The sequence below is a fragment of the Halichoerus grypus genome, chromosome 5, assembly GCF_964656455.1.
Source record: "Halichoerus grypus chromosome 5, mHalGry1.hap1.1, whole genome shotgun sequence".
Taxonomy (NCBI): domain Eukaryota; kingdom Metazoa; phylum Chordata; class Mammalia; order Carnivora; family Phocidae; genus Halichoerus; species Halichoerus grypus.
This window is the reverse complement of record NC_135716.1, coordinates 85486005-85512915: the sequence shown is the minus strand read 5'-3', so window position 1 is coordinate 85512915 and position 26911 is coordinate 85486005. Positions and strand designations below refer to the sequence as shown.

General features: G+C 38.6%; 1 protein-coding gene and 1 pseudogene across 1 annotated transcript; one reads left to right on the top strand and one right to left on the bottom strand.

Moving 5' to 3' along the window:
• Window positions 1-5191: 5191 nt before the first annotated feature.
• On the bottom strand, window positions 5192-19568 carry CTSS (cathepsin S). The gene is made up of 8 exons (XM_036098321.2): window positions 19414-19568; window positions 18350-18476; window positions 16231-16353; window positions 15007-15156; window positions 12178-12405; window positions 11009-11174; window positions 9807-9909; window positions 5192-5644 (listed from the first exon to the last, which is right to left on the bottom strand). Exons 1-8 carry the CDS (start codon window positions 19437-19439, stop codon window positions 5545-5547), a joined length of 1023 nt encoding a protein of 340 aa, XP_035954214.1. The 5' UTR covers window positions 19440-19568; the 3' UTR covers window positions 5192-5544.
• A 6300-nt stretch (window positions 19569-25868) lies between these two features.
• LOC118539607 (glyceraldehyde-3-phosphate dehydrogenase pseudogene) lies at window positions 25869-26857 on the top strand (annotated as a pseudogene).
• Window positions 26858-26911: the final 54 nt, after the last annotated feature.

The following is a 26911-nucleotide window of genomic DNA, read 5'->3' as shown; positions in this document are numbered from 1 at the left end:
GACTACATGGAATACTCCAATATCATGAGGACACATTAGAGTTCTGGGCCAATAAGCCAGCACATATCTGAGCAGAAAGAAAATGCCAGTAGGTAACTATTTGAGCAGCCCATTTATGTGAGCCCAAGTGGTAGTTCTGACAGCCCAATTATGAAAAGTGACATATTTACAAGGTGCCAATCTGTCAAATAAATGGAGACTAAATTAAAAAAAAAAAAAAGCAATTCAAAATAGTGCTTTTGAATTCGTTTGCAGACATGTGCAGAGTGGCAAAAAAAAATTTGCATCTTTCTACATACACATTCCCAACAGAGGTTGAACAACATGATGTTCAGCCTTCTTGTTTCAGCTCTCATATTGTAAACAAGTGTCCTGTTCGTGGTCTATTTAGTACCATGTTTTTACATTGGTTTTTCTTTTTTTAATGTTTTTGCATTGCTGTGCCTTTTTCTTTTTTTAAATAGATTTCTTTTTTTTTTTTAAGATTTTATTTATTTATTTGACAGACAGAGAGCACAAGGAGGGGGAGCAACAGAGGGAGAGAGAGAAGCAGGCTCTGCACTGAGCTGGGAGCCCGATGTGGGGCTCGATCACAGGACCCTGGGATCATGACCTGAGCCGAAGGCAGACGCCTAACGACTGAGCCACCCAGGCGCCCCAAAAGTCAAGTTTATTTTTTGTGGTCTTCATTTCCTTATGAAGGCTCCCGTGTCATGTAAAACTTATATTAAATATGTATGCTTTTCTATTGTTAATCTACCTTTTGTCAGTCCAATTTACATGGCTCCAGCGACAGAATCTAGGAAGGTAGTAGGAAAAAGATTTTTTTTCCTCCCCTGCAATCCTTTTTGATTTTTGAGCCATGTGAATATATTAGCTGTACTAAAAAAAAAAATTAAACAAGTGAGTAATCTCACGAACTGATAGCTACCTGAATATTATAAAATTTTAGCTTACTGTTTTATTAAAGCAATCTCAGTGAAGTAGAAAGGAAGAGGAGCAAAATCCAGATCAAAGTATAGGCCTAGGAGGGGTAGGAAAGAGACGGAAGAAGGAAAAGAAAGTTTTGAATGATAGGTTCCTTTAAATTTTAATAGAAGTTTTAAAATAGTTTCTACAAGTGTTAGATTTCCATTACTGTGAAAGAACTATTAGGACATAGTTTTATTTCTAACTCTTATAATGTGCTGGTCATTCATTTGCATTCATCCATCACTCGTGTATTTTTTTCTTTCAATAAATGGTGACAGAGTACTTTCAGGTAGGCACTGTGCTATGTTCTAAGTACAAAGTGGTAAGTAAACAAGAGTCATGATTTCTGCCCTAGTTGAGCCTATGATCTAATGAAGGAGAGAGATGTTATACAAATAAGTATATAAATACATATATAATTATAATTTGATACAAGGTTTGAAAGAAAAGCATTGGATTCAATGAGAGTCAAAGGAAAAGAAACAATTTACAGGAGAAGGTGGGTCATGGAAGGCCTCTCTAAGGAAATGACATTTGAGTTACAACCACAAGGCTGAGTAGAAGTTATTGGAAGAGTGTGGCGGGAAAGTATCCTGGGCAGAGAGAACAACACTTGCAAAGGTCCTAACATAAGAAGTGCTTCAAAAACTGAAGGAAGGCCAGTATGGATTAGCACATAGCAAATGAGGAAAACTGACTCCAGATGAGATAGGAAAGCCAGGATATGCGGAATTTAATAGTCAATGTTAAGGAATTTGTGTTTTATTTCAGGTGTCATGGGAGCTACTGAATGCTTACAATTGGGAAAGATATTATGAAATTTATATTTGTAAATAATTGCTTTGGCTGTTGGGTGGAGAACAAATTGAAGGTTGGGGAGGGGGGCAGGCATCAGCAAAGATACATTGATTCATCTTGAGTCGTTACATTTCTTTTTTTTCTTAAAGATTTATTTATTTATTTGAGAGAAAGAGTGTGGGGGCGGAGGAGGAACAGAGGGAGAGACTCTTAAGCAGACTCTGCTGAACGCCTCAGGCGGGTAATCTCATGACCCTGAGATAGCAACCTAGAGATCACGACCTGAGCCAAAACCAAGAGTTGGGCACCTAACCAACTGTGCCATCCATGAGCCCTAGAGTAGTTATGTCCTCTAAGGATTGCTTTCATTTTTAAGAAGATGGACCTGTTCTGATTTATATAGTCTCTCTGGTAACTTAGAGTGTGACTATTTGAAGCATCATCAAGATTCTCATCTAGAGGGACGCCTGGGTGGCTCAGTCGTTAAGCATTTGCCTTCAGCTCAGGTCATGATCCCAGGGTCCTGGGATTGAGCCCCGCGTCGGGCTCCCTGCTCAGTGGGAAGCCTGCTTCTCCCTCTCCCACTCCCCCTGCTTGTGTTCCCTCTCTCGCTGTGTCTCTCTCTGTCAAATAAATAAATAAAATTAAAAAAAAAAAGATTCTCGTCTAGAACAATAAGAAAAGAATAATTTTGGGGCGCCTGGGTGGCTCAGTTGGTTGGGCGACTGCCTTCGGCTCAGGTCGTGATCCTGGAGTCCCGGGATCGAGTCCCGCATCGGGCTCCCTGCTCGGCAGGGTGTCTGCTTCTCCCTCTGACCCTCCCCCCTCTCATGCTCTCTGTCTCTCATTCTCTCTCTCTCAAATAAATAAATAAAATCTTTAAAAAAAAAAAAAAAAAAAAAAAAAAAAAGAAAAGAATAATTTTATTTGAGGAAATACATCTGTCTTCATATTTTTCTTATATGTTCATAGTGGCATTGTCCAGTGGACTCCTAGTTCTGCAATGTTTAAATCCTTGTTTCTTTACCTTTATTGTCCAGTTAAAAGATTTGTCAACTTTTACTCTATAATGACTTCCAAATTTGCTCCTTGTTTGTTTGTTTTCTTTTTCTTTTTTCACAGCTGCTAAAGTTGTCCAAGGTTTTATATCACCTCACATATGTACTTACTGTAGTACTTTCTAGCTAGTATCCTTTTTATTTTCTTCAAATCATCCCTTATATATAGGTTTCCAGAATAAGTTTATTCTTTTCCTTTTTGCTTTAAACTTAATTTTTAAAAAAAGCTATTTATTTCTGTAAGTTTGAAATTACTTATTGCTAAAAATTTCCCTTTATGTTGCACATAGAATAAAGATCTTTGTTAAATATTTCATTACTCTGTTTATTTAGTTCAAGGGTTCTTCACCTGGCATCCAGGGTCCATGGATAGAATTCAGAGAATTTGTATGGGAAAAAAATTACATCTTTATTTTCACTAACCTCTAACTAAAAGTTATCATTTCCTTCAGTTCTGAATATAGTCCATAAAACAATAATATTAGCAATACTTGTAACTTTATCACCAAAAGAAAAGTCAGATATTTTTTATATATAACATTATAGTTTCTGCAGATACCTGTCAAATATCATGTATACTCATCACTACTTCAAATTTAAGATAGTTATTAATTCTTGTTATAAAGAAGCATATGTATTACTGTGGCACAGATATATATTTTAACATTTTTTTAAAAGACTTTGTTTATTTATTTGACACAGAGAGAGGGAGAGAGAGCACAAGTAGGGGGAGTGGCAGGCAGAGGGAGAGGGAGAAGCAGGCTCCCTGCTCAGCAGGGAGCCAGACTCAGTGCTTGATCCTAGGACGCTGGGATCATAACCTGAGCTGAAGGCAGACACCTAACCAACTGAGCCACCCAGGTGCCCCTATATTTTAACATTTTAATAACTGTATTTCAATAAAGTTGGTTTCCTTTGTATTCCTATATATTTTATTTTATGTATTTAAAAACATTATTTTAAGCAAGTGTTTATAGGCTTCATCAGACTTACAAAAGTTAAAACCCGCCTATGTTTTTGTTCCATTTACAGTGCTTAAAAAATTGTGGGCAAAATAAAAATAAAGAATAATCAATTAAATATTTTTTTAATAAATACTTTCATTTTTCTTCTTCTTTTTTTTTAAGTAAGCCCTACGGCCAACATGGGACTTGAGCTCACAACCCGGAGAACTGAGCCAGCCAGGCACCCCTTGACTAAATACTTTTTAATTACAATGTTTCTCTACACTTTTGATGGTAGTCATATATTATGTTCATGTTTTTACAGTTAGCAATTCTTCTTCTTTAAAATGTTCTCTATGGGGTCACCTGGGTGGCTCAGTTGGTTGAGCATCTGACTCTTGGTTTCGGCTCAGGTCATGTTCTCAGGGTCGTGAGATTGAGCTCCACGTCAGGCTCCGTACTCAGTGCCGAGTCTGCTTGGGATTCCTTCGCTCTTCCTTTCCCTTCCCCTCCTCCCCTCCCCCAGCTTGCACACTTGCCCTCTCTCTCAAATGGATAAATAAATATCTTTAAAAAAATAAAATGTTCTTTATGGAGAGGGAACCAAAGATAATCAAATCAGTTTAAGTTCATTTTCAGATCAACTAATTACATCATCCCACACATTTTTCATGTCGTAGTCATGAACTGATTAAAATTTATGTATTTATTTTTTAGAGGGGGAGGGGCAGAGGGAGAGGGAAAGAGAGAGAATCTTAAGCAGGCTCCATGCCCAGCATAGGGCCTGTTGCGGGGCTCCATCTCACAACCCTGAGATCATGACCTGAGCTGAAATCAAGAGTGGGTGGTGACTGACTGAGCCACCTAGGCGCCCCCAAATTTAAAGTTCTTGCTGCATCTTCAGAATCTGTCTACTCTTCTAGAGCAGTTGGGACAAAGTTCAATCTGAATTAGATAAAAATATCAGTAATGGAATTTTTTTTTTTTTAAGTAGGCTCCACACCCAGCGTTTATTGACTGAGCCACCCAGGTACCCCAGTAATGGAATATTTTAAAAGAGATGCAGTTTGGTTATTTTATTCAGGTTGACTTAATTATTTGCCCCCCAAAGGTTCTGGCCAAATTGCTAATGACTAGGTAAAAATAATTTGAATTAGTATATTAATTGTTGATCATTAAAATGATTCTTCCAAAGTGCTTGAAAACAGATTGCATCTTAAGTATTTGCCTACTTTTAAAAAAATTATCTAATCCTTTAATGTGCAAAGATATAATCTGAGCCCTCAGGACATTAATAACCTAGTAATTTCCCCCATTAAATTTGCCAAAGCTCTTCACCAGCATACTATAATTTACATCCTCATGATAGATTATAATAGTTACCTAAGGATAAGAAAAGAATGGTATGTGGTAATGATACAAAGTTGAAAAGAGATATTTATTAAGCATTTATATGCCATCATATTACAAAAGGATATCAGGGAACTTAAAAAGACAAAGCATGTAAAATAAGAGTGACAAAACAAGCATGACAGATTTCTTCGGTTGACCAATTCTCATACAGGTATATCTATAGTGCATTATTAATTTATGTAGCAAAATTTTTCCAATATCTGCAAAACTAAAAAAAATAGAAGAGTCAAACTATATTCTATTAGTACAGTAAATATACATTGGCCACAACATACTTATTTCTACAGGTTATAGCAGGTAAAACGAAGTTAAGAGAAAGTGTTTCATTTTTTTGGACTGTTATAAAATGAAGAGATCCTCTAGATTTCTGGGTAAGAGGGATAACTAGCAATCCCACAGTGATTTCCACTGTTTCTTGCCATCCGAATATATCCTTGGTTACCAAAGTTGAGGCCCCAGCTTTAGAAAAAGAAATAACACAAAATTACAAATGAATATAATCAAATCACATTATCAACTTTTTATCTCCTAGATTGTTTTTCTCCTAAAGTGATTATATATGAAAAGCTATAAAACAAAATTAGAACAAAATAATATAATAATTTCCCCAGGGCTTTTAGGCAATTTTCAAAGCATAGTCTGGAAGGCTTTAGTGCTATATTGATGAATAGACTTAATACCTAAGGAAAACAATATAAATTCCATCCCAAACCTTTAATCCTCCTACTTTGTAAATACGCCTCCTGCAGGGAAAGGGTGTTATTGTCCTTTCCAAGGCCCCATCGCTAAATGTTTTTGCATTACAGGATCATAGGTTATAATTTTTGTCAAACTTAGATGCCTTTAGAGAATGTCAATTAAGAAATATTTTTGAGTGACTACCATGGAAAAGGCATAAAGTAGGGAATTCGAAAGTAAGCAATAAAAAGTGCAGCTCTCAAACAGCTTTTTGACCTAGAAGTGGAGCTGAGGTAAGACTTTCTCATAGGTAAAGCTGTGAAAAAATGAAATATGCTATCTTAGGAGGAGGTGGCTCCTAATACTTCCACTGGCTCTGGAAGTGTTCAATCAGAGGTTTGCATAACTTGTTAGAGATGTTGCAGAGGGAATTTGTGGGTCAGGTAAGGGTTAGAAGAGATTAATGGTTCTCTCGCTTTTTTATTTCATGAACTTTGAGAATTAAAAAAATTTTGCAAATTTACATAAAGTTACCAATATTTTATAGGTATTTTAAAGATTTTATTGATTGATTTTTAGAGAGAGAGAGAGCGAGTGAGCAGGGATAGGGGCAGGGGCGGAGGGAGAGGGAGAGAGAATCTCAAGCAGACTCCACACTGAGCACGGTGCCCAATGTGGGATTCGATCCCATGACCCTGAGATCATGACCGAAATCAAGTCGGATGCTTAACTGACTGAGCCACACAGGCACCCCAAAGTTACCAATTTTTAAATTAGCAAGTACGGACATTAAAAAAAAATACATGAGAACATAGAGGGAGAAAAGTCTAGAAAGCTATGTTGAAAACTAGATAATGGAGAATCTTGAACACGTGGTTAGGAATTTAGACTTCATTATGATGACAATGGTAAACTATTCAGAACTTTTGACCATGGGTTTACATGATCTATATTTTAAGAAGATGCTTCCGTAGCTGGGTGAGAATGGAATCTGAAATAGAGCAGGAATAGAAAGAAATATAAAATATGATTGAAAGGCTGAATGGACAGGGCTATACGGATTGAAGGAGAGAAAGGAGAGTCCAAGATGATACCAAGGCTTTGATAACCTGAAGATGGTGATGCATTACTCAAAATAGGGAATTATTTTCCCTTGGGCTTATTCTAAAATACTTTTCAGGGGTGGAGGGTGGAAGGGAAGTTTAGATGGAAAGAGAGAGGGAATTTGAATTTAGACTTGTTGAGAGAGAGAGAGTGTGTGTGTTGTGAGTAGCAGTAGGGTAGGCAGGTGGGAAATTTGCATTTTTTTTTTTAAGATTTTATTTATTTAAGAGAGAGAGGGAGCGAGAGAGAGAGAGAGAACACAAGCAGGGAGGGGCAGAGGGAGACGCAGACTCCCAACTGAGCAGGGAGCCTGACATGGGACTCCCATGGACCCTGGGATCATGACCCGAGCTGAAGGCAGATGCTTAACCTACTGAGCCACCCAGGCACCTGGAAATTTGGATTTTTTAAAAAAGATTTATTTATTTATTAGAGAGAGAGCACGTGAGTGGCGGGAGGGGCCGAGGGAGAAACTCTTCAAGCAGACTCCCTGCTGAGTGTGGAGGGCAGGGCAGCTGCGGGCCGAGGCTTGATCTTATAACCCATGAGACCACAACCTGAGCTGAAACCAAGAGTCGGTTGCTTAACTGACTGAGCCACCCAGGCGCCCTGGAAATTTGGATTTTTTAGCAAAGCTGTCAAGTTGGAAGTTGGACATGGAAGTCCGTTGCTTAGTAGAGAGATTGTTTTTAGAGTTTGTGAATTGGCTATCATCCACATAATGGCAATAGTTGAAACTAAAGTTGCAGATGAGTATGCGTTAGTACAGCTAGAGCTAGAGCATAAGGGACAGGTGGAAGAAAGTAAGAAATGAGGCTAAAGCTGATAGAGCAAAATGAGTCAGGATAGTGTTATGTCTTATGTCGTCGATGCCAAAGAAATAAATGCAGTAGAGAGTTTATAAAGCAGAGGAATTTTTCACTTTTCTGTGCCATTGCATATCCTTTTTAGGTGATTGGGCCATTTATTTTCCTCCTCTAACACGTGAGCAATTCCACTCATCTGAAAACTTAATGCAAATAAGTAGCGCCTTCTCTGTGAAACTTTGGGGCATTTAGGCATCTCATCTATGGCTCCGTAGCCATTGAGACATATATCATTATACTGTGAGGTGTTGTATTTTATTGTTTTAAAAATATATCTAATTCCCCACTGGACTGTTATGTGAGCTTTTTTGGGATAGGATGATTTCTCATTAATTTTTGTATTTCTAGGGCCTAGATAATGCCCATCACATTGTAGATGCCTAGTAAATGTTCATTGAATGAGTAAGTGCTGAGAAGGGGTTTTGAATTTAAACACTAAAAGATATAAATGGTCTTCCAGAAGAGCAGTTTCAATAGGGAAGGGAAGTTAGAATACATACTGTAGGAAGTCAACAAGAAAAAAGATGTAAGTGAAAATATTGCTTCATATAAAAACATTATCACTGGTCCAGGCCCAAGCTGATCAGGGCTGTGAATAGGTTACAAGTGAACCAAGATGTTGTTTCCTCACCTACTTTCCCAGTAGGACATACAAATACTACCACCTTCTTTGTGTGCCATGTATTGTGCTAAGGACACAAGGACAATACAGATCTTTACCCCAAAGGTGCATACCGAATATTAGTCATAGATAGGTAAACATACAATTTAAATATAATGTATAAAATACTCCAGTATGCATAAGACATTTTGGGAACATAGAAAAAAGACATTTTACCCAGCCCAAGGATTTAGAAGGAAATTTCTGGTATAGAGAACGCCTTAGCTGGTTTTGAAGGAAAAGGAGAAATAAACCAAGTGAGGAGAAAGAATGTTCCCGGCAGAGGGAACAGCATAACCAAGCTATGAAGATATTAAAGATAAAATGGTATGTATGGGAACTCTGTGTATAGTTCAATGTAACTGGAATGAAAAGTGTGAGACAAGTGCCAGCAATTGAGCCTGGCAAGCCAGGCAGGGACCACAACATAGATGACTTGTCTTCTCCACTAGGGAACATTAATTTTATACCAAATGGTACTCTGTAGAACAATTATAAGCCCAGTTTGTCATATATGAGACATACCAGTTTGGAAGCAGTTTACAAAAGATGGATTTGAGAGTAAAGGAGACCAGCTTGAAGGCTACAGGAATAGTCCAGGCAAGAGATGTCTGAACCAAAGCAATAATGGAAGAAATGGAGAGGCGACAGAAGCAAGAACAGATATGTGGAAAATTAGTTTGACTTGTTGCTTTATTAGATCTGGCCTACAACAAATCTATAGTGTTTAATTGGGTGACTGTGTTGTGTGTTATTGCCATTTAGTGAGACAGGAAGTTCTGGGGAAGGACACAATATGGTAGAGAGGGTACTGAATTCCTTGGACTTACTGAGTTTGGAGAAACTAAGATACATGGAAGTGGATATATCCAGATAAATAAGTCCGAATTTCAGGGCAGAGGATAGAGATAGAGCTTGAGCTTTGAAAGCTATCAGCATATAGGCTATGGCTAAAATCACAAGAAAAATGTAGGCTAAGAAGAGTAATGGGCAAAGGATGGAGCCCCAGGGGAAAGACCAACATTTGGGGGCTAAGCAGAGGAATAGATATTTCTAAAGGAGACTGAGAAGGAACGGTCAGAGAAGTATTCTAGAAGAAAAATCATGAAAACAAACTGCTGAAGCCAGAATAGGAAGTGAGGAAATGGGGGCACTGAGTAATTAATTTAGAATGTCACTTTATAAGAAGCTATAAATGTTTATCATTGTCATTATCATAATCATCATCATCATAATCACAGCAAAGCATTTGTTGAAGCACCATTGAATTCCTTATTTTAATTAAATATGCACTAAAGTGCAAATATATTACCTGTTTTTCACAAGCCAGTAATCTTTCCCATTAAGGTTACCATAGCCAACCACTAATACACCATGATTCACATTCTGAGTACAGGATGGGTCATAGTAGACACCTGAGAATAAAATATAGGTGGAGAAAAAGAGTGAACGGTATGTGACAATAAGGACATTTGAAAATGCTATTGCTTTTAGTAGACTGTTTTATATACATGGCCAGCAAGTTGAATTATGATTTTAGGAACAGATACTCTCATTAAACTATATGGAGTTCATAATTCTTTGCCATCAATTCTGTACTTACTGGTTTTCTTGCCAAGTTTGGCATTGATCCAGTCACAGTTCCCTCAGAAATCTTTGATAAACAGCTACCTTTTTCTAATTATTTTTTAAAGATTTTATTTATTTATTTATTTGAGAGAGAGAGACCGCGAGTGAGCACGAGCAGGAGGAGGGGCAGAGGGAGAGAGAGAGAGAATCCCAAGCAGACTCTGTGCTGAGTGTGGAGCCTGACACGGGGCTCGATCTCACCACCCTGAGATCATGACCTGGCTGAAATCAAGAGTTGGATACTTAACTGACTGAGCCACCCAGGCGCCCCCTTTTTCTAACCATTTTTAATTTATATAGAGTCAGTTACGTCAGTTACTGTATTTCTTTGTATATATTCCTAAATTGTTTATTCTGTATATTTTTATTCTTTACTAGATGAAATGATCTTTGGGTGAGGCTTTTTTTTTTTTTTTTTAAATAAAACAGTATAGCCATTTACTTGGTTTAACACAACGCTCTAACACTGGCGGGTGCCCTCCTTGTATCCCGTAGTGCTGCACCTACGGGGCGCAGTGGCTCCAGGGGTTAGGAACCCAGGCTCTGGAGTCAACATAGCATGGTTTCTAAGCCTAGCTGACCACTTCCAGACTGTATGACTTTTGGCAAGTTAACCGTCTAAGACTTGTTCATCTGTAAAATAGGGTTATTGTGAGGATTAAATAAGATACTGCATGGAAAGAATTTATCATAGTACTTGGCATATAGTACTAGGAAATTTTGTACTAATTAGTACTAATTAGAACTGGATATAAAATACATATATGAAATGAAGGATTCTGTTTAACCTGAACATTCAGAGGTGGGGAGATGGGGAAGGATAATATTCTTTCTTATGGCGCAGGGGCAGCATATAATAAGAAGATAGTACATCTGAGTTTTTACCACTTCTGTACAGGAAGAAAGAAGAGTGTTTTGCGTCAATAGCAACAGACACAGGTCCTTTATTGGCCACAGCTTCCTTCAAGGCATCTTCGCTGCCAAAGGGAAGTTCAATATACTTTGAACATGTGGCAGCTCGATTTCTTGAGTCATACCTGCACTTTCCATCCTGCAAAAAAAGGTATAAATCAGATAAAGAAGTATACTTCAACTTCCTTTATATCACCAACATCCTAAGTCTGGATTTCAAATATGCTTTCTTTCCTCATTTAGCCTTTCAGATGTCTAAGGTTCCTTCTTCCTTTTAAAGGAAGAAAAATCAAATCTTCCAAAACCCTAACAGTTCCATGTTTCACCAGTAACAGAGGAAATACATAACGATTATATTGTTTTAAGTTGTGAACATCTTCATGCATGCAAAAGTTGCTGGATAATGTCCCTCTCAGGTGGATTGTAGGGGTATACTATGTAAAGATCATAAACTCTATACTAGAACTTCTTTAAAGTCTTTTTGATGATATAATGCGTGCAAGATGATCTGCAGTTTAAATTATGGTTTATAAAGACCATATAATCTGAAAAACACTTAGAGTGCATATTTTAGTAGGAAAAGAGAGGTTATAAATTCACTTTTGTTGTGCATATATGTATGGTTTTTTAAATGCTTAATAGGACAAAGAACTTGAAAGAAATAAACCAAAATAATGGTGGTTAAGGTAGGAGGTTTTGGAGTGGTATTTTTATATTTTCTAAATTTTCAGTAATATGGATATATTAATTCATTTAACAAAATATGTCATGAACTTGTGAGGAGAAAGAAGAGAGCATTATTTAGCTTTTTAGTAGGTAGGAGAATGATGTGGTTGATGATCTGAGAATAAGGTTGAACATGGGAGGCCATAGGAAAAACAAGTTGAAATACCAAGCAGATGAACAGAAAGAATTCTAAGGTTTACTGAAAATCCATTTTTCATGAATTCTACTTGCTTAAAACCATTGTGCCACTGATGAATTAAGAAGACTACTGAATAAGGAAGCGAACTCTTGAAAATTTAAGAATTCCTGATCAGGATTTTCATACACTGCTTCTCAAGCGATTGGCTTGGTTGTGAGTTTAATTCAGTTAGTCAAGGGATAGCATAAAGACCCAAAAAAGTTTGCTTGTGACACACCATAGCTTTGTAGGGATAGGAAGCTTCTGAATCGATGCCCTTGTTATCAATAATATACTGGAAAGCCTCTGTCATGAAGCCACCATTGCAGCCATTATTCCTGTATTTTTCAGTTGAGCAATCTACCAGGTTCTGTGCACTCAGGGACACCAGCTTTCCTGTTTTCAGCTTCAGCTGTGCTTCCAGGGCCCCCACAGCACTGAAAGCCCAACAAGCACCACAAGCACCCTAAAACAGAGACAAGGTCACAGAGGTAATCAGAGAGAGTAGGGAAAGAGGACTTCCATAACACAAACTGGTTACCTCCCAACATGTCTGCTCTGTCAGTTGTTACAGGAACAGCTCCCCCCACTACAGTTTCTTCATTTCTTAGCCATGGACATGAAGACTAAATACTTGATTGTTCTCTGAGCAAGGTCCTATATTGATAGAAATTTGCAAATGGCTGAGCTCAGAGCATAATTGCCGTAGTCAAATATATTAAGAAACAGCACCTACTGAGCATGCCCCAGATCTCAGCTATCTTCACCCATAAGTAAGGTAGATAGTCATCTACAGTACAGTGATTTTGAGAGGAGCTAGGATGATTCTCTTGACTTAAAATACCTTTTCTCCTGTCAAATAAGGCCTGAAGATATATGGTTAAATATTTTCAAACTTTTTTTTTAAAGATTTTATGTATTTGACAGAGAGAGACACAGTGAGAGAGGGAATATAAGCAGGGGGAGTGGGAGAGGGAGAAGCAGGCTTCCTGCCGAGCAAGGAGCCCGATGCGGGGCTCGATCCCAGGACCCTGGGATCATGACCTGAGCCTAAGGCAGACGCTTAATGACCGAGCCACCCAGGCGCCCTTTTTTCACACATTTTTAGCTTCATAATTTTTTGATCAAAGATAGTTTACAGGGAAGCATAAACAAACAGAAAAACACAAAGCTGCTTTAGTTAAAAAAGATCCGGAGCCTTATCATAATTGTTCTCTTCACTTCTTCCTTCATTCCACCTTGCTGTCTACCCAAAGGAAGCAAATTGAATTTGCTTTTGGTTAAAGCAAAATCACCCATTAAAATGCAAGCATCCAGGGAACGGAGCTCCATTAGATTGTTTATATTTAATACCTAAATGTGTACTTTACTGGATCTTCCCAAACTTTTATTTTCTTATTTTTTTAAGTAGCCTCCATGACCACCATGGGGCTTTTACTCACGACCCTGAGATTGAGCGTTGCATGCTCTACTGACTGAGCCAGCCAGGCGCCCCCAAACTTATTTTAGACTAAGAAACCCAAAACTAATTGCAAGAAAAATATCTAGGAAGAACAGAATAAGATATTAGCAGTACCATTCACTTCTTAATTTTTACTTTTGGGACACCTGGGTGGCTCAGTCAGTTAAGCGTCTGCCTTTGGCTCAGGTCATGATCCCGGGGTCCTGGGATCGAGCCCTGTGTCAGGCACCCTGCTCGGTGGGGATTCTGCTTCTCCCTCTGCCTCAGCCCCTCCCCGCACCTGGGCTCTCTCTCAAATAAATAATTAATTCTTTAAAAAATATGTTTACTCTCTTTCGCTTTCACTCTCTCTCAAATAAATAAACAAAATCTTTAAAAATAAATAAATAAAAGGGGCACCTGGGTGGCTCAGTTGGTTAAGCTTCTGCCTTCAGCTCAGGTCATGATTCCAGGGTCCTGGGAGAGAGCCCCACATCAGTCTCCCTGCTCAGCGGAGAGCCTGTTTCTCCTTCTCCCTATGCCTGCCACTCTGCCTACTTGTGCTCTCTCTCTATCTCTCTGTCAAATAAATAAATAAAATCTTTAAAAAAAAGTAAATTAAATAAATAAATAAATAAAAATAAAAAGATATGTTTACTTTCTTCATTGGTCACCAGCTGGGGCAGATGCTCAGAACACTTGGCTTCTTCTCCCTTACCCTCACGTCTAAGGTGATACATGTGTTTTACCCTTATTTAGGATTTTTGCCACTTTTTTTTTTTTAAGTAGTCTCCATGGCCAGCATAGAGCCCAGCATGGGGCTTGAACTCATGACCCTGAGATCAAGACCTGAGCTGAGATCAAGAGTCCGATGCTTAACCAACTGAGCCACCCAGGCACGCCTTAAAGCGAACTAAAGGAAATACAAAAACATAGGAATAAATTTATAAAACCCACACTGTATTTCTTACTGTAACAATGCAAGCCTAGTCATGAGTTAACTTGACTGGTACAATTTATAGGCCACTCTCAGCTCTGGGTTTTCCCTCTCCTTCAGTCCTGAAATGTAGGGAGAAACTTCCTGATCAATATTCTCTCACACATACAATACTGTTTCTCAAGCAATTGCCTTGGTGGAAGGTCCAGTGCAGTTGATCGATAGTATGAGCACTAAAAATCTGTCTTAAAGAAACATATTTGCTCAGTTCACAGTTTTGTCTAATGTGGCTCTAACCATTGGTATTCTAATTATCAATTTAGATGTATGTAAGTATGGTAATTTACTCTAAAAGATTGTGACTAATCTTTAGACAATGCTTTCTAGAATTAATAAAAAAACAAAAGCAATAGTAACCCGCAAGTTTCAAATATTCCTCTAAAAAATTTGTTGAGGAAAGTGGTCACAGCAGGACTAAACAAGGACTAAACTGTGGAGAATACAAATAAAGTATGATATGTGGTCATTGTCCTCAAGGAGCTTACAGTTTAGTTGGGAAGACAAGAATAACAAAAATCATTAGAAATAACATTAGGGAGATTCTGCTGCCAAATTATGTAGCTGGACTAAGTACTGACAGAAGAGAGAGCTCTTCCTGGGGTACAGAAGCCTGGGATAACAATACTCACCTGGTATTTCACGTTAGTAACACACCCCTTCTCTCTCCAGTCCACAGAATCAGGCAATTTCTGATTAGAGTTTGACTTGTAAGTGATATTTCTCTGCCATTGGCTGGGAACTCTCAGGGAACTCATCAAAGATATCACTTCTTCACTGGTCTACAAGACAAATATATATATATCTCCTTTTACTTATGACCTTCTTTTCAATATTCTAATAACTAACTGTGAATAAATTTAACAACCGAGAAAAACCAGTGGTAGTTGTGACCAACATAGGTATTGCTAACCATCTGATAGGTGAATTATCTGGGTCTCTTTCACACTTTGTCTTGGCAGCCACTTAGGCATTGGGAAGAAGAAGAAAGTGATAAAAACTAGAAGTTACAGGAAGGCAGATTTTTGGTTTAAAGCAAGGCAGAATTTTATACAAGGGCTGTCTAAAAAGTGGACTGAACTGGTTTTCCTTGTGAGAAAGAATTACAAAGAAGATGCCTGCATTTAGGTAGAAATTTAATCTACCCAGGGTGTTCTCTTCCAAGAATCTTCCTATGATAATCTTAATTTTGGCCTCAACAGTAAAGTTTTGTAGGGTAGGAAAAAATTTAAAAACTAATAGGAGGGACGCCTGGGTGGCTCAGTCGGTTAAGCCGCTGCCTTCGGCTTGGGTCACGATCCCAGGATCCTGGGATCGAGTCCCACGTCGGGCTCCTTGCTCAGTAGGGAGCCTGCTTCTCCCTCTGCCTGCCTCTCCCCCTGCTTGTGTTCTGTCTCTCTCTCTGACAAATAAATAAAATCTAAAAACAAAAAACAAAAAAACTAATGGGAGAGTATTTGTGATATTAAATACCCACACTCTCTCATTAAGAAGGCAGGTGGACCATACTGAATTATCAATTAAGATGTACATAAGTATGGTAACTTACTCTAAAAGATTGTGAGTAATCTTTCGGCAGTGCTTTCTAGAATTAATAAAAAAACAAAAGCAATACTAGCCTCTGAGTTTCAAATATGCCTCTAAAAAATTTATTAAGGAAAGTGGTCACAGTAGGACTAAACAAGGAATCTGCAAATTCTTATGTCCTTAAATTCTACTGTTTTCTAACTTTGTACACACACACACACACACACACACACACACATTCCTTTGCTGTTTACCTTCAAATTGCCTTTGGGGAGATGGAAATCACGCTTACCCAGAGATTAAAGTAGGATTATTTGTGATTTACTTACCATGTCTCCCAGATGGTTCATGCCTAGATCATATGAATGCATTCCCATTGAGTGTTCCAGATTGTGAAGCATCACAAATTTTAGATTCTTTTCCCAGATAAGACGCCTTGCTACTTCTTCATTCTAAAATGTAAGGAAGAAGAACATAGTCACAGGCATATCTTAAAACTATTATAGGTTCAGTTCCAGACTACTGCAGTAAAGCAAATACCACAGTAAAGTGAGTCAAATAAAATTTTTGGTTTCTCCATGCATATAAAAGTCACGTTTACACTATACAATAGTTTATTAAGTGTGCAAAAGCATTATGTTATTTGAACTTTGAAATAAATTATAAAGGTAGAATACTAATCAAAAGTTATTTTCATTCCTTCCAAGGGACTGGAATCATTAAAAAGAGAAATAGTATTCATTTAACCAGATAGTGGTGCTAACTGAACAACTTACTCTGGTTAACCTTGAAATTAGAGGCTTGTTTCTAAAGGGGATTGGATGAGGGTAAAATTCATCACTACTAAGAAAACAACTCAGTGCACATCCTACTAAAAGTATCATTTTTATACAAAAATAATGTATCAAAGAAATTAATACATAATTCTTGCTTACAAAGTCAGAAATATATATATCTTAAAGATTTTAAGTAATCTATACCCAACGTGAGGCTCGAACCCACAACCCCGAGATCAAGAGTTATGTGCTCCACTGACTGAGCCAGCCAGCTGCCCCTCAGAAATATTTTTTTAAGAGTTGTGATTAAGAGTCTGAGAATAAGAGCTGTGATTAAGAGTCTCCTGAGCCAGCCACGCACCCCCAAACTCAGAAATAGTATATAGTTATAAGACTCAGTTATTTGAAGCACTAGGGTTAAGGTCTTTTTTTAAAAAAAGATTTCATTTATTTGACAGAGAGAGAATGAGCGTGGGGGAGGAGCAAGGGAGGAGGGAGAAGCAGACTCCCTACTGAGCAGGGAGTCCAACACGGGGCTCAGGCTCGACCCCAGGACCCCGGGATCATGACCTGAACCAAAGGCAGATGCTTAACCAACTTTTTTTTTTTTTTTTTTAAAGATTTTATTTATTTATTTGAGACAGAGAGAATGAGAGAGAGAGAGAGAGCACATGAGAGGGGGGAGGGTCAGAGGGAGAAGCAGGCTCCCTGCCGAGCAGGGAGCCCGATGCGGGACTCGATCCAGGGACTCCAGGATCATGACCTGAGCCGAAGGCAGTCGCTTAACCAACTGAGCCACCCAGGCGCCCCACCAAAGGCAGATGCTTAACCGACTGCGCCACCCAGGTGTCCTTGTTAAGGTCTTAAAAATCAATAAATATATGGGGCGCCTGGATGGCGCAGTCGGTTAAGCATCTGCCTTCGGCTCAGGTCATGATCCAGGGTCCTAGGATGGAGCCTTCCTTGCTCAGCGGGGAGCCTGCTTCTCCCTCTCCCTCTGCCTGTAGCTACCCCCACTTGTTCCCCTCTCTCTATGTGTCAAATAATAGTTAAAATCTTTAAAAAATATCAATAAGTATGCATTGAAATAAAAACAAAAGTACATCGTGGGAATTGAAAATTAAAAAACATCTGGTAGTGCTTCTATGCGCCAGGGACTGAAATAGGTCTTTTTGTCCCCAAACATGTGCTTTATCCCCCTTGACCTGGAACCTGCATTCCCATTACAACTTTGTTTGCTCCCTGGCTTCTACGAATTCTTGGCTCACATGTCACCTTTGATGAGGGTGCTTCCCTGAGCATTCTGTTGTATATAAAGAATAATCACTTCCAGCCCCTCACAGCCATCTCCCAGAGCCCTCCAGCTCTAGGTATCGCTAGACCCCCATGCCCTGCTTTATTTTTCTCTACTGCACTTGTCACTACCTACCATACTATATATCTGCTTATTTCTTTACTTAATTCCTGTCTCCCCTGCTACAATATGAGCTCCACAAAAACAGGAACTTTGCTTTGTTTCCTGCTATATCTTTGGTACCAAAAATAGAATCTGGCAAGAAATGAGTGCGTAAGCATTTATTGAAAACATTGCTTGTAAGAATATAATTTTGAGGGGGAGAAAGCATAGGATACTTGAGCAAAAGCAAATTGCTCAAGTAACAATCCCACGTACCTTTTCCGTGTATTGTTTGCCATAGGTTTTCTTCCAAAGAGTCCAGTGCTGATCCAGAGTGGGATCTCTGTGTGCCTGCGCCTCCGCACAGGAACAGGCCAGCAGCACGCAAACCAGCCATTTCCTCCTGTTAAAGGGAAGGTAACAGAAGCAGAGTCGCTATTAGCTGCATATGTTGTGACCAAATTTTCACATTAAAAAAATAGCACTGTAAAGTCTGTCAAAAGGACAATACAAATCAGAATTATACAGGAAACTTTCTGGGATTTATTGTCACAAGGAGTAAACTATAGATTTATGACTGGAATACCACTTCCAATACTTAGTAGCACTTTAGAAAGTGATTTTCAGAAATTTCCTGATACCTGGTATGCCAAACTTTCATCCAAAGTAGGGGGAACTGGGTAGGAGAGGGAGGCAGGGACTTTACAGGACTTGCCAACAAATCTAATCAAGGGAAATCGCCCCCCACCATTCTCAAGAGGGCAAACCTTCGAAAAATCAGTTTATCTTCATAATTTTTGAATACATGGGCTCTTCTTAATTGGTCTATTTAAGTATCCACAATGTTTAGAGGTAATTGAAAGACACCTCCCATGTATTGCTTTCAAATCCTAGAGTCATTTTATTTTTTTAACCAGTTTTTCTAATAATCGAAATATCCATTTCAAGGGAAGCACTTAAGTACTTTTGAAAACACCACTTCTATATTTAATACAAAAAGACTTGAACAGTAATTCAGTGACTACCTCCCTCAAACTGGATTCTATTTTCTTTTCTGATTCTTTTAAATTCAAAACAGCTGCAATTTCAGCCATGTAAATCTTCAGATTATATTCCAAAGAAAGCTACGTTTCAGCCTCAGGTTTAGACGTGCAAGCAGACATTTAACTTTTCAAAAATAGATTCTCTTTAGTCAAAAAAACAAGAGGCAAACTGAGCGGCACAATATTTTCGTTTACTTCCTGAAACCAAAGGTTTAAAGCCTGGCAGGCACAGCAAGCTAAAGACACAAACGGAGGGTTTAAAGACCAAACAGTAGAAAAAGACCAGACATTACGTACATGATAGAACCGGCAGGTGCTCCCATACTATGAATGCCTGAAAGGCGAGCCCTCTCCAAAGGTTTGAAGGCAGCAGAGGGACTTTAGTTACATAGACTTTTAAAAAGATACGGGGCTTGTCACATGAGGTATCCACAATGAGGAAGTGGACTTTCATTTCAGTTTCATTTAAAAATCTAACCACATCAGCTATCTTCTGGCCCTCAACCCTCTGGTTTTGGAGGGTACACTCGGTACAGGAAGCCACCAAAAAGCACCCCAGTGGAGCCGATCAGTAGAACAAACTCAGCAAAATAGGAGCACCATTTGGATGATTCACTTGACCTCAAAACACCAATTTTCAGATGGAAAAATTTAGTTATGAAGAAATTTGGATTAAGCTCCTGAAATCCCACTTTCCTCCAGAATTTCCTCCGAAAATCTGTAACCATCTGTGATTACTGTTGTCTCATTCTTACTCAACTATTCCTTGGTTCATCAATTCAAAAAAAATTTTTTTTTTTAAGATTTTATTTGTTTATCATTTGAGAGAGAGAACAAGCCGAGGGGAGAGACAGAGCGAGAGGGAGAAGTAGGCTCTCTGCTGAGCAGGAAGCCCGATGTGGGGCTCGATCCCAGGACTCCGGGATCACGACCTGAGCCGAAGGCAGAGGCTTAACCGACTGATCCACCCAGGCGCCCCTCAAAATATCTTTATTGATAGTAATATTTGTTAGCATATTCATGGAAAGAAAATAGGCCTAGGTACATCTAAGTGCTAGAGTGGTTAGCTGCGTGGAGCAGGGGCAAGATGAACTAGCATTTTTTATAATTTGTGTATTCCTAATTACTAATGAGGTGGAGCATCTTTTCACACATTATGGACCATTGGAGTTTTCTGTGAAATGTCTGTTCATATGTTTTCGTTTTTCTATTGTATTGTTGCTTTTTCTTAGTGTTTTGTAGTTGCTTTTTTTTTTTTTTTTTTTTTTGATTTTTATTTATTTATTTGAGAGAGAGAGAGCATGAGAGGGGGGAGGGTCCGAGGGAGAAGCAGACTCCCTGCCGAGCAGGGAGCCCGATGTGGGACTCGATCCCGGGACTCCAGGATCATGACCTGAGCTGAAGGCAGTCGCTTAACCATGTAGTTGCTTTTTATATATACATATATTCTGGCTACTAATCTTCGACAGTTCTATATACTAAAAATATCTTCTCTCAGTCTTTCACAGGTGTCTAGCTTATATTGATTTTTTCTATATGAAATTTCACAATGTTGATGTAGAAAAATTTATTCACTTTTACCTTATGATACATGCTTTTTTTGGTTTCATTTAAGAAAATGTTTTTCAGGGGTGCCTGGGTGGCTTAGTCAATAAGCATCTGCCTTTGGCTCAGGTCATGATCCCAGGGTCCTGGGATCGAGCCCCACATTGGGCTCCCTGCTCAGCGGGAGGCCTGCTTCTCCCTCTCCCACTCCCCCTGCTTGTGTTCCCTCTCTCGCTGTGCCTCTCTCTGTCAAATAAATAAATAAGATCTTAAAAAAAAAAAAAGAAAATGTTTTTCATTCCAATGTAAAAAACATACACTCACCTAATTCTCATAGTTTTAGAGTATTATATATTTTTTTCTAATAGTCATTGCTTTTAGGTCTTTATTTCATCTGGAATTTAGTTTTTGTTTATGATGCGAAGTTTTGTTCCCATTGTGTTGGGAAACCTCTATCATATACCAAATTCTCATATATACATAGGTCAGTTTCTGAGCTCACTGATCTGCTTTTTTCTATTGCTCTTTCAATACCACACGGTTTTAATTAAAACAGCTTTTTATATCTCTTGATGTTTAGTAGGACAAGTCACCCCTGCGACTCTTATGTTTTTCTTTTTCAAAGTTGTCTTAGCATTTTGTGCATGTTAACTTCATCATATGAATTTTTAAAATCAGTTTATCAAGTTTTCTGAAAAATTCTGACAGTTTTTATTTGAATTGCTATATTTATATTTATATTGAATTGCTATGTATATAATTGAATTGCTATATATGTAATTACATACATATGTATATAAATTTGGGGAGACTCAATGTCATAATGTTGAATCTTCTATTCTGTAGTAGACATTTTCAGGTTTGTAGTCATTTAGCTTTAAAAGAATCTTTTTTACATATTTTACACATATATACAAGTAGTGATAAAAGTGAAATGAGCCTCCATAAAACCATTATCCTGCTTCAAGTTATCGATACATAAGCAATGTTGTTTTATTTACACTCACACTATCCAGATTATTTTGAAGTAAATCCTAGACATCAGATTATTCCTTATATAAATAGTCCACTGTGTATCTCTAAAAGATAAAGATTCTTAAACAAATGTAACTACAATACCATTATCACATCTGAAATAAATTAAACAATAATTTCTTAATGCCATCAAACATGTCAGTATTCACATTCTCCTGTCTTAATACATTTCTAAAAATAGCTTGTTTGAATTGAGATCCAAATCAGATCCATACATTACAAAACACTGAGCTACTTTTGTGTCATTATAAATTCATGGATTTAACCATATTTGATGTGTTTTGATCCATTACAGTTTTATCTTTATTGATACTCATATTATCTCATCTTTGGGCAGTGGAAACTTATTCAGATTGGCTCCTGAGTTCCTGAGTCTCAATATTTGGCATGAATTCGTACTCTTTAATATAGGTTCTTTTCTTTCTAGTATGACAAGCCATTGTAGGCTTATTTTGAACAATTTCTGCCCTAGACCTGGAATCAGCCATTTCTCCAAGAGGATCTGGTTCCTTTTAGTGGAAGTGATGTTTGAATACATAATCTAGGCACCAGGAATGTCACTGAACCAGATCGACCATTGTTTCTAAGCTTTCAATAGACAGAGCTAGGGAATTTTATTTCTATGTAATTGTATAATATATCACATATTATACAATTATTATGTATATTATATATAATTATTATATAGATTAAATAAATCCCAAGCTCACACTGATACTTCAAATTCAAATTCAAGGCTATGGAGTTTTTACCTAATTTCACTAATCTTTCATCTGTATCTCTTTCAAACATGCTGAAAATTTCAGTTCTTTAAAATATCAACATAAATACTCATTTAATTTATTCAATTAATATTCCATAATAACAATACCAAGCCTACCACCAATAAGATTATTACTGAGAATAATTTTAAGATTTTAGAGGGGGACAGATTTCCCCCGCCGCTCAGGCCATATTCAGCTAAGGACGTAAGTCACCTGGAATAGCTCCCTGTGTGGTCATGCCACCACCTATATACCCAGTTCAGTTCATTTGTTTCATTTTACTTCTGATTTTTTCTTCTTTTGAGAGAGAGAGACAGAGAGACAGAGAGTGCATGCACGGGGGAGGGGAGAGAGGGGCAGTGGGAGAGGGAGAGAGGGGCAGTGGGAGAGGGAGAGAGATAATCTCAAGCAGGCTGCATGCCCAGCGCAGAGCCTGATGTGGGGCTCCATCTCTCAACCCTGAGATCAAGACCTGAGCCAAAATCAAGAGTCAGATGCTTAAACGGCTGAGCCACCCAGGCGCCCCTCATTTTACTTCTGATTTTTAGAGACACTTTTTAAAATTTATGTAATTTTGTTTTATAATTATGTAAAACATATATGTGGATCCAAAGCCAAATCAGCAAAATGAGCTGTATTCAAAGAAGTCTAGCTTGTAGTTCTGTCCTCTCTACACGATTCCCTTCCTCCCTTGATAATAGGTACCCATTTAAACAATTTATGGTTTATCTTCCCATTTTAAAAAATAAGAAAATATGCAAATGTATTAGTATCCCTCCTTTCTTAAGTGAAAGGTAATATAATATACATATTTTTCTCCACCTTGGTTTTTTCCACTTAACATTGTATTAAGAAAATTTTTCAATACTTAGAAATAGGCAAAAGAGTCTGGACATTGTCTAGTAGACCCTGAGGGCAGGAGGCAGGATTATCTGATTTTATGAGTGCACAACTTTGATGGACTTTATATTGACTAGGCTATTTTACAACTCTGTAAGGAGAGTTAGGTTGTAAAAAATTAATAACTAGGGATGCCTGCGTGACTCAGTCGGTTAAGTGTCTGCCTTCGGCTCAGGTCATGATCCTAGGACCCAAGATCGAGTCCGGCGTCAGGCAACTTGCTCAGCGGGGGGCCTGCTTCTCCCTCTGTCTGCCGCTCCCCCTGCTTGTGCTCTCTTTCCTTTCTCTCTCTCTGACAAATGAATAAGTAAAATCTTTTAAAAAATGAGAAACTATGCAGATGATTCCTTTTTTTTTTTTTTTTTTTAAAGATTTTATTTATTTATTTGAGAGAGAGAATGAGACAGAGAGAGCATGAGAGGGTCAGAGGGAGAAGCAGACTCCCTGCCGAGCAGGGAGCCCGATGTGGGACTCGATCCCAGGACTCCAGGATCATGACCTGAGCTGAAGGCAGTCGCTTAACCAACTGAGCCACCCAGGCGCCCCAGATGATTCCTGTACATAGCAATGCAAATGAATTCTGTCTAGTAAATTCTACTGAATAGAGAATGTAAATAACTGTCACTTCAATTCTTATTTGAACCAGTTTTAATATCTTACTGATCCCTTATCAATTGATGACTTGAATAAAATATTGACACATGTTCATTTTATATTTGTACAAGTCATATTCTCAAATTTTTGGAAACTATACTTTAGCAATTAAATCCTGAAATAACTCCACAGTAGTATATATAGTCCTCATTTATTTTTATGGCCATTTAGCATCTTTTGATCAACCTTATGTTTGGAGAATTCCCCACATTATAAATTTTTTTAGGCTCTAAAACTGTGTGGAATAAATTCTGTTGTTACAAACCACCTAGTTTATGGTATTTTGTTCTAGAAACCTGAACAGACTAAGACATCTATCCTCACATATGCACCTCATACTTAAAGCAACTAGTTTTCTTCATGTTTCCAGAACATCTATGCTTATCATCCTCTACACTTTATATTCACTTTATTATTATAACAGTCCCAGCTACCATTTGTTGGATGCCAATTATATGCCAATGTATGTGCTATACTCTTCATGTATTATTATTCAATATTTACAACATAATAAATTAGGAACAATTATTGTCCTCATTTTACAGAGGGGAAATTAAAGTTCTGAGTGGTTATAAAACTTGTCCTCTGTGAAGAGGACAGAACTGGTTGCTAACCTGGGATTGAACCCAGTTTTAAAAGTAGTGCTTTTCCAACTGTTGTTTTGCTGAGCAGGGAGCCCGATGCGGGGCTAGATCCTGGGACTCCAGGATCATGACCTGACCCAAAGGCAGACCTTAATCGACTGAACCACCCAGGTGCCCCTAGAACAGATTTTTAACTCTCAGCCTCTGCTGTAGTCAAGCTGGTCTTGTGGGCCTCCCACATTATGTGGTCATTCATGTCTTTCTCAAATGGCTCTCTCCTTCCTTGACCTCTCTATCTTGCAAGACCTACCTCAAGTACTGCCTTTCCATGAAGCCTTCTCTAACTATCTCACTCATCTTTCTTTTCTATACATTTTTATGACACAAATTATACCACCCAGTTTGAACTTACTCTATATTTTTATTACACAAGATAATTTTATCTCACCAGCTAACTTGAGAATACAGAATCCTGTATTACTCATCTTTGCATTGTTCTGTGGCTTAACACATGTTTAGGCCATAACTAATAAATACTTGTTGGATTAATTTTCATAATTACAATCTTCTACATGTTTTAGCTTCATTTCTGATTCATACTCATTTGTCAGTGGCTCCTGAGGCTTTTCTTTTCCTTCTTTCTTTCTTTCTCTGAGGCTTTTAGCCTCAGGTTTCTCTGCTACTTTTGTTCTGCTGGTATATAAAAGTCTATAAAAAATATAGTATTTATTATTTTTTAAAGATTTTATTTATTTATTTATTTGAGAGAGAGAGAGAGCACAAGCAGGGGGAGTGGGAGAGGGAGAAGCAGGCTTCCCTCTGGGCAGGGATCTGTAGAGAGATTAAAAACAAACAAAAAAACAAGGAAATCCGCTGTAGTACATTTCTAAATCTTACCTAAATCTTAGAATGCTGCCTCCCTTCTTCTATCACAGATGATCACAGATAAGCATCTGAATGATATGGAAAAGGGAAATGAAAGTAGAATAAGGAAGCTTAGTGCCTTCTCCAGGTTTTAAAGTCACCCTCTTTTAGCCTCACACCCTCTCAAAGTTAGATCACTTATTACTGACCCTTCTGCCAAAGAAATACACAAGATGAGATGAATACCCTTAATAGAATATAGGAGACTAGAAAATTAATTACCTTCATGTTAAAATTATCCAGTTCACACTTTGAGGAATGAAAATAGGGCTCTCTGCTCCTCTTCCATTCGACAGACAGCTGCATCCTCTGGTGCAGGGCCAGCTGCGTCCTTCCCGGAAACACAATGGTGTAGGTCAGAGTAAGAGGATTTGGCTGTATTTGGCACCTGCTCACCGGGGCTGCTTTTAACTCTGGCAAAGTGGATATTGTTGCCATTAATGACCTCTTCATTGACCTCAACTACATAGTCTACATATTCTGGTATGACTCTACCCCTGGCTAATTCAACAGCACAGTTAAGGCTGAGAATGGGAAACTTGTCATCAATGGAAAGCCCATCTCCCATCTTCCAGGAGCAAGATCCACCACCATCAAATGGGGTGATGCTTGTGCTGAGTATATTGTAGAGTCCACTGGGGTGTTCACCACCATGGAGAAGGCTGGGGCTCATTTGAAGGGTGGGGCCAAGAGGGTCATCATCTCTGCCCCTCCTTTTAATGCCCCCATGTTTGTGATGGGTGTGAACCATGAGAATTATGACAACTCTCTCAAGATTGTCAGCAGTGCCTCCTGCACCACCAACTGCTTGGCCTCACTGGCCAAGGTCATCCATGACAAAGTTGGCATTGTGGAGGGACACATGACCACAATCCATGCCATCACTGTCACCCAGAAGACGGTGGACGGCCCCTCTGGGAAGCTGTGCTGTGATGGCCAAGGGCATCCCTTCTTCTACTGGTGTTGCCAAGGCTATAGGCAAGGTCATCCCTGAGCTGAATGAGAAGCTCACTGGCATGGCCTTCCATGTCCCCACCCACGACATGTCAGTCATGGATCTGACCTGCCGCCTGGAGAAAGCTGCCAAATACAATGACATCAAGAAGGTGGTGAAACAGGCATCGGAGGGCCCCCTCAAGGGCATGGTGGACTACACTGAGGATGAGATTGTCTCCTGCGATTTTAGCAGTGACACCCATTCTTCCATCTTCGATGCCAGGGCTGGCGTTGCTCTCAAAGACCACTTTGCCAAGCTCATTTCCTGGTATGACAATGAATTTGGCTACAGCAACGGGGTGTTGGACCTTATGGTTCATATGGCCTCCAAGGAGTAAGAGCCCCCTGGACCACCAGTCCCAGTGAGAGCAAGAGAGAGAGGCCCTCAGCAGC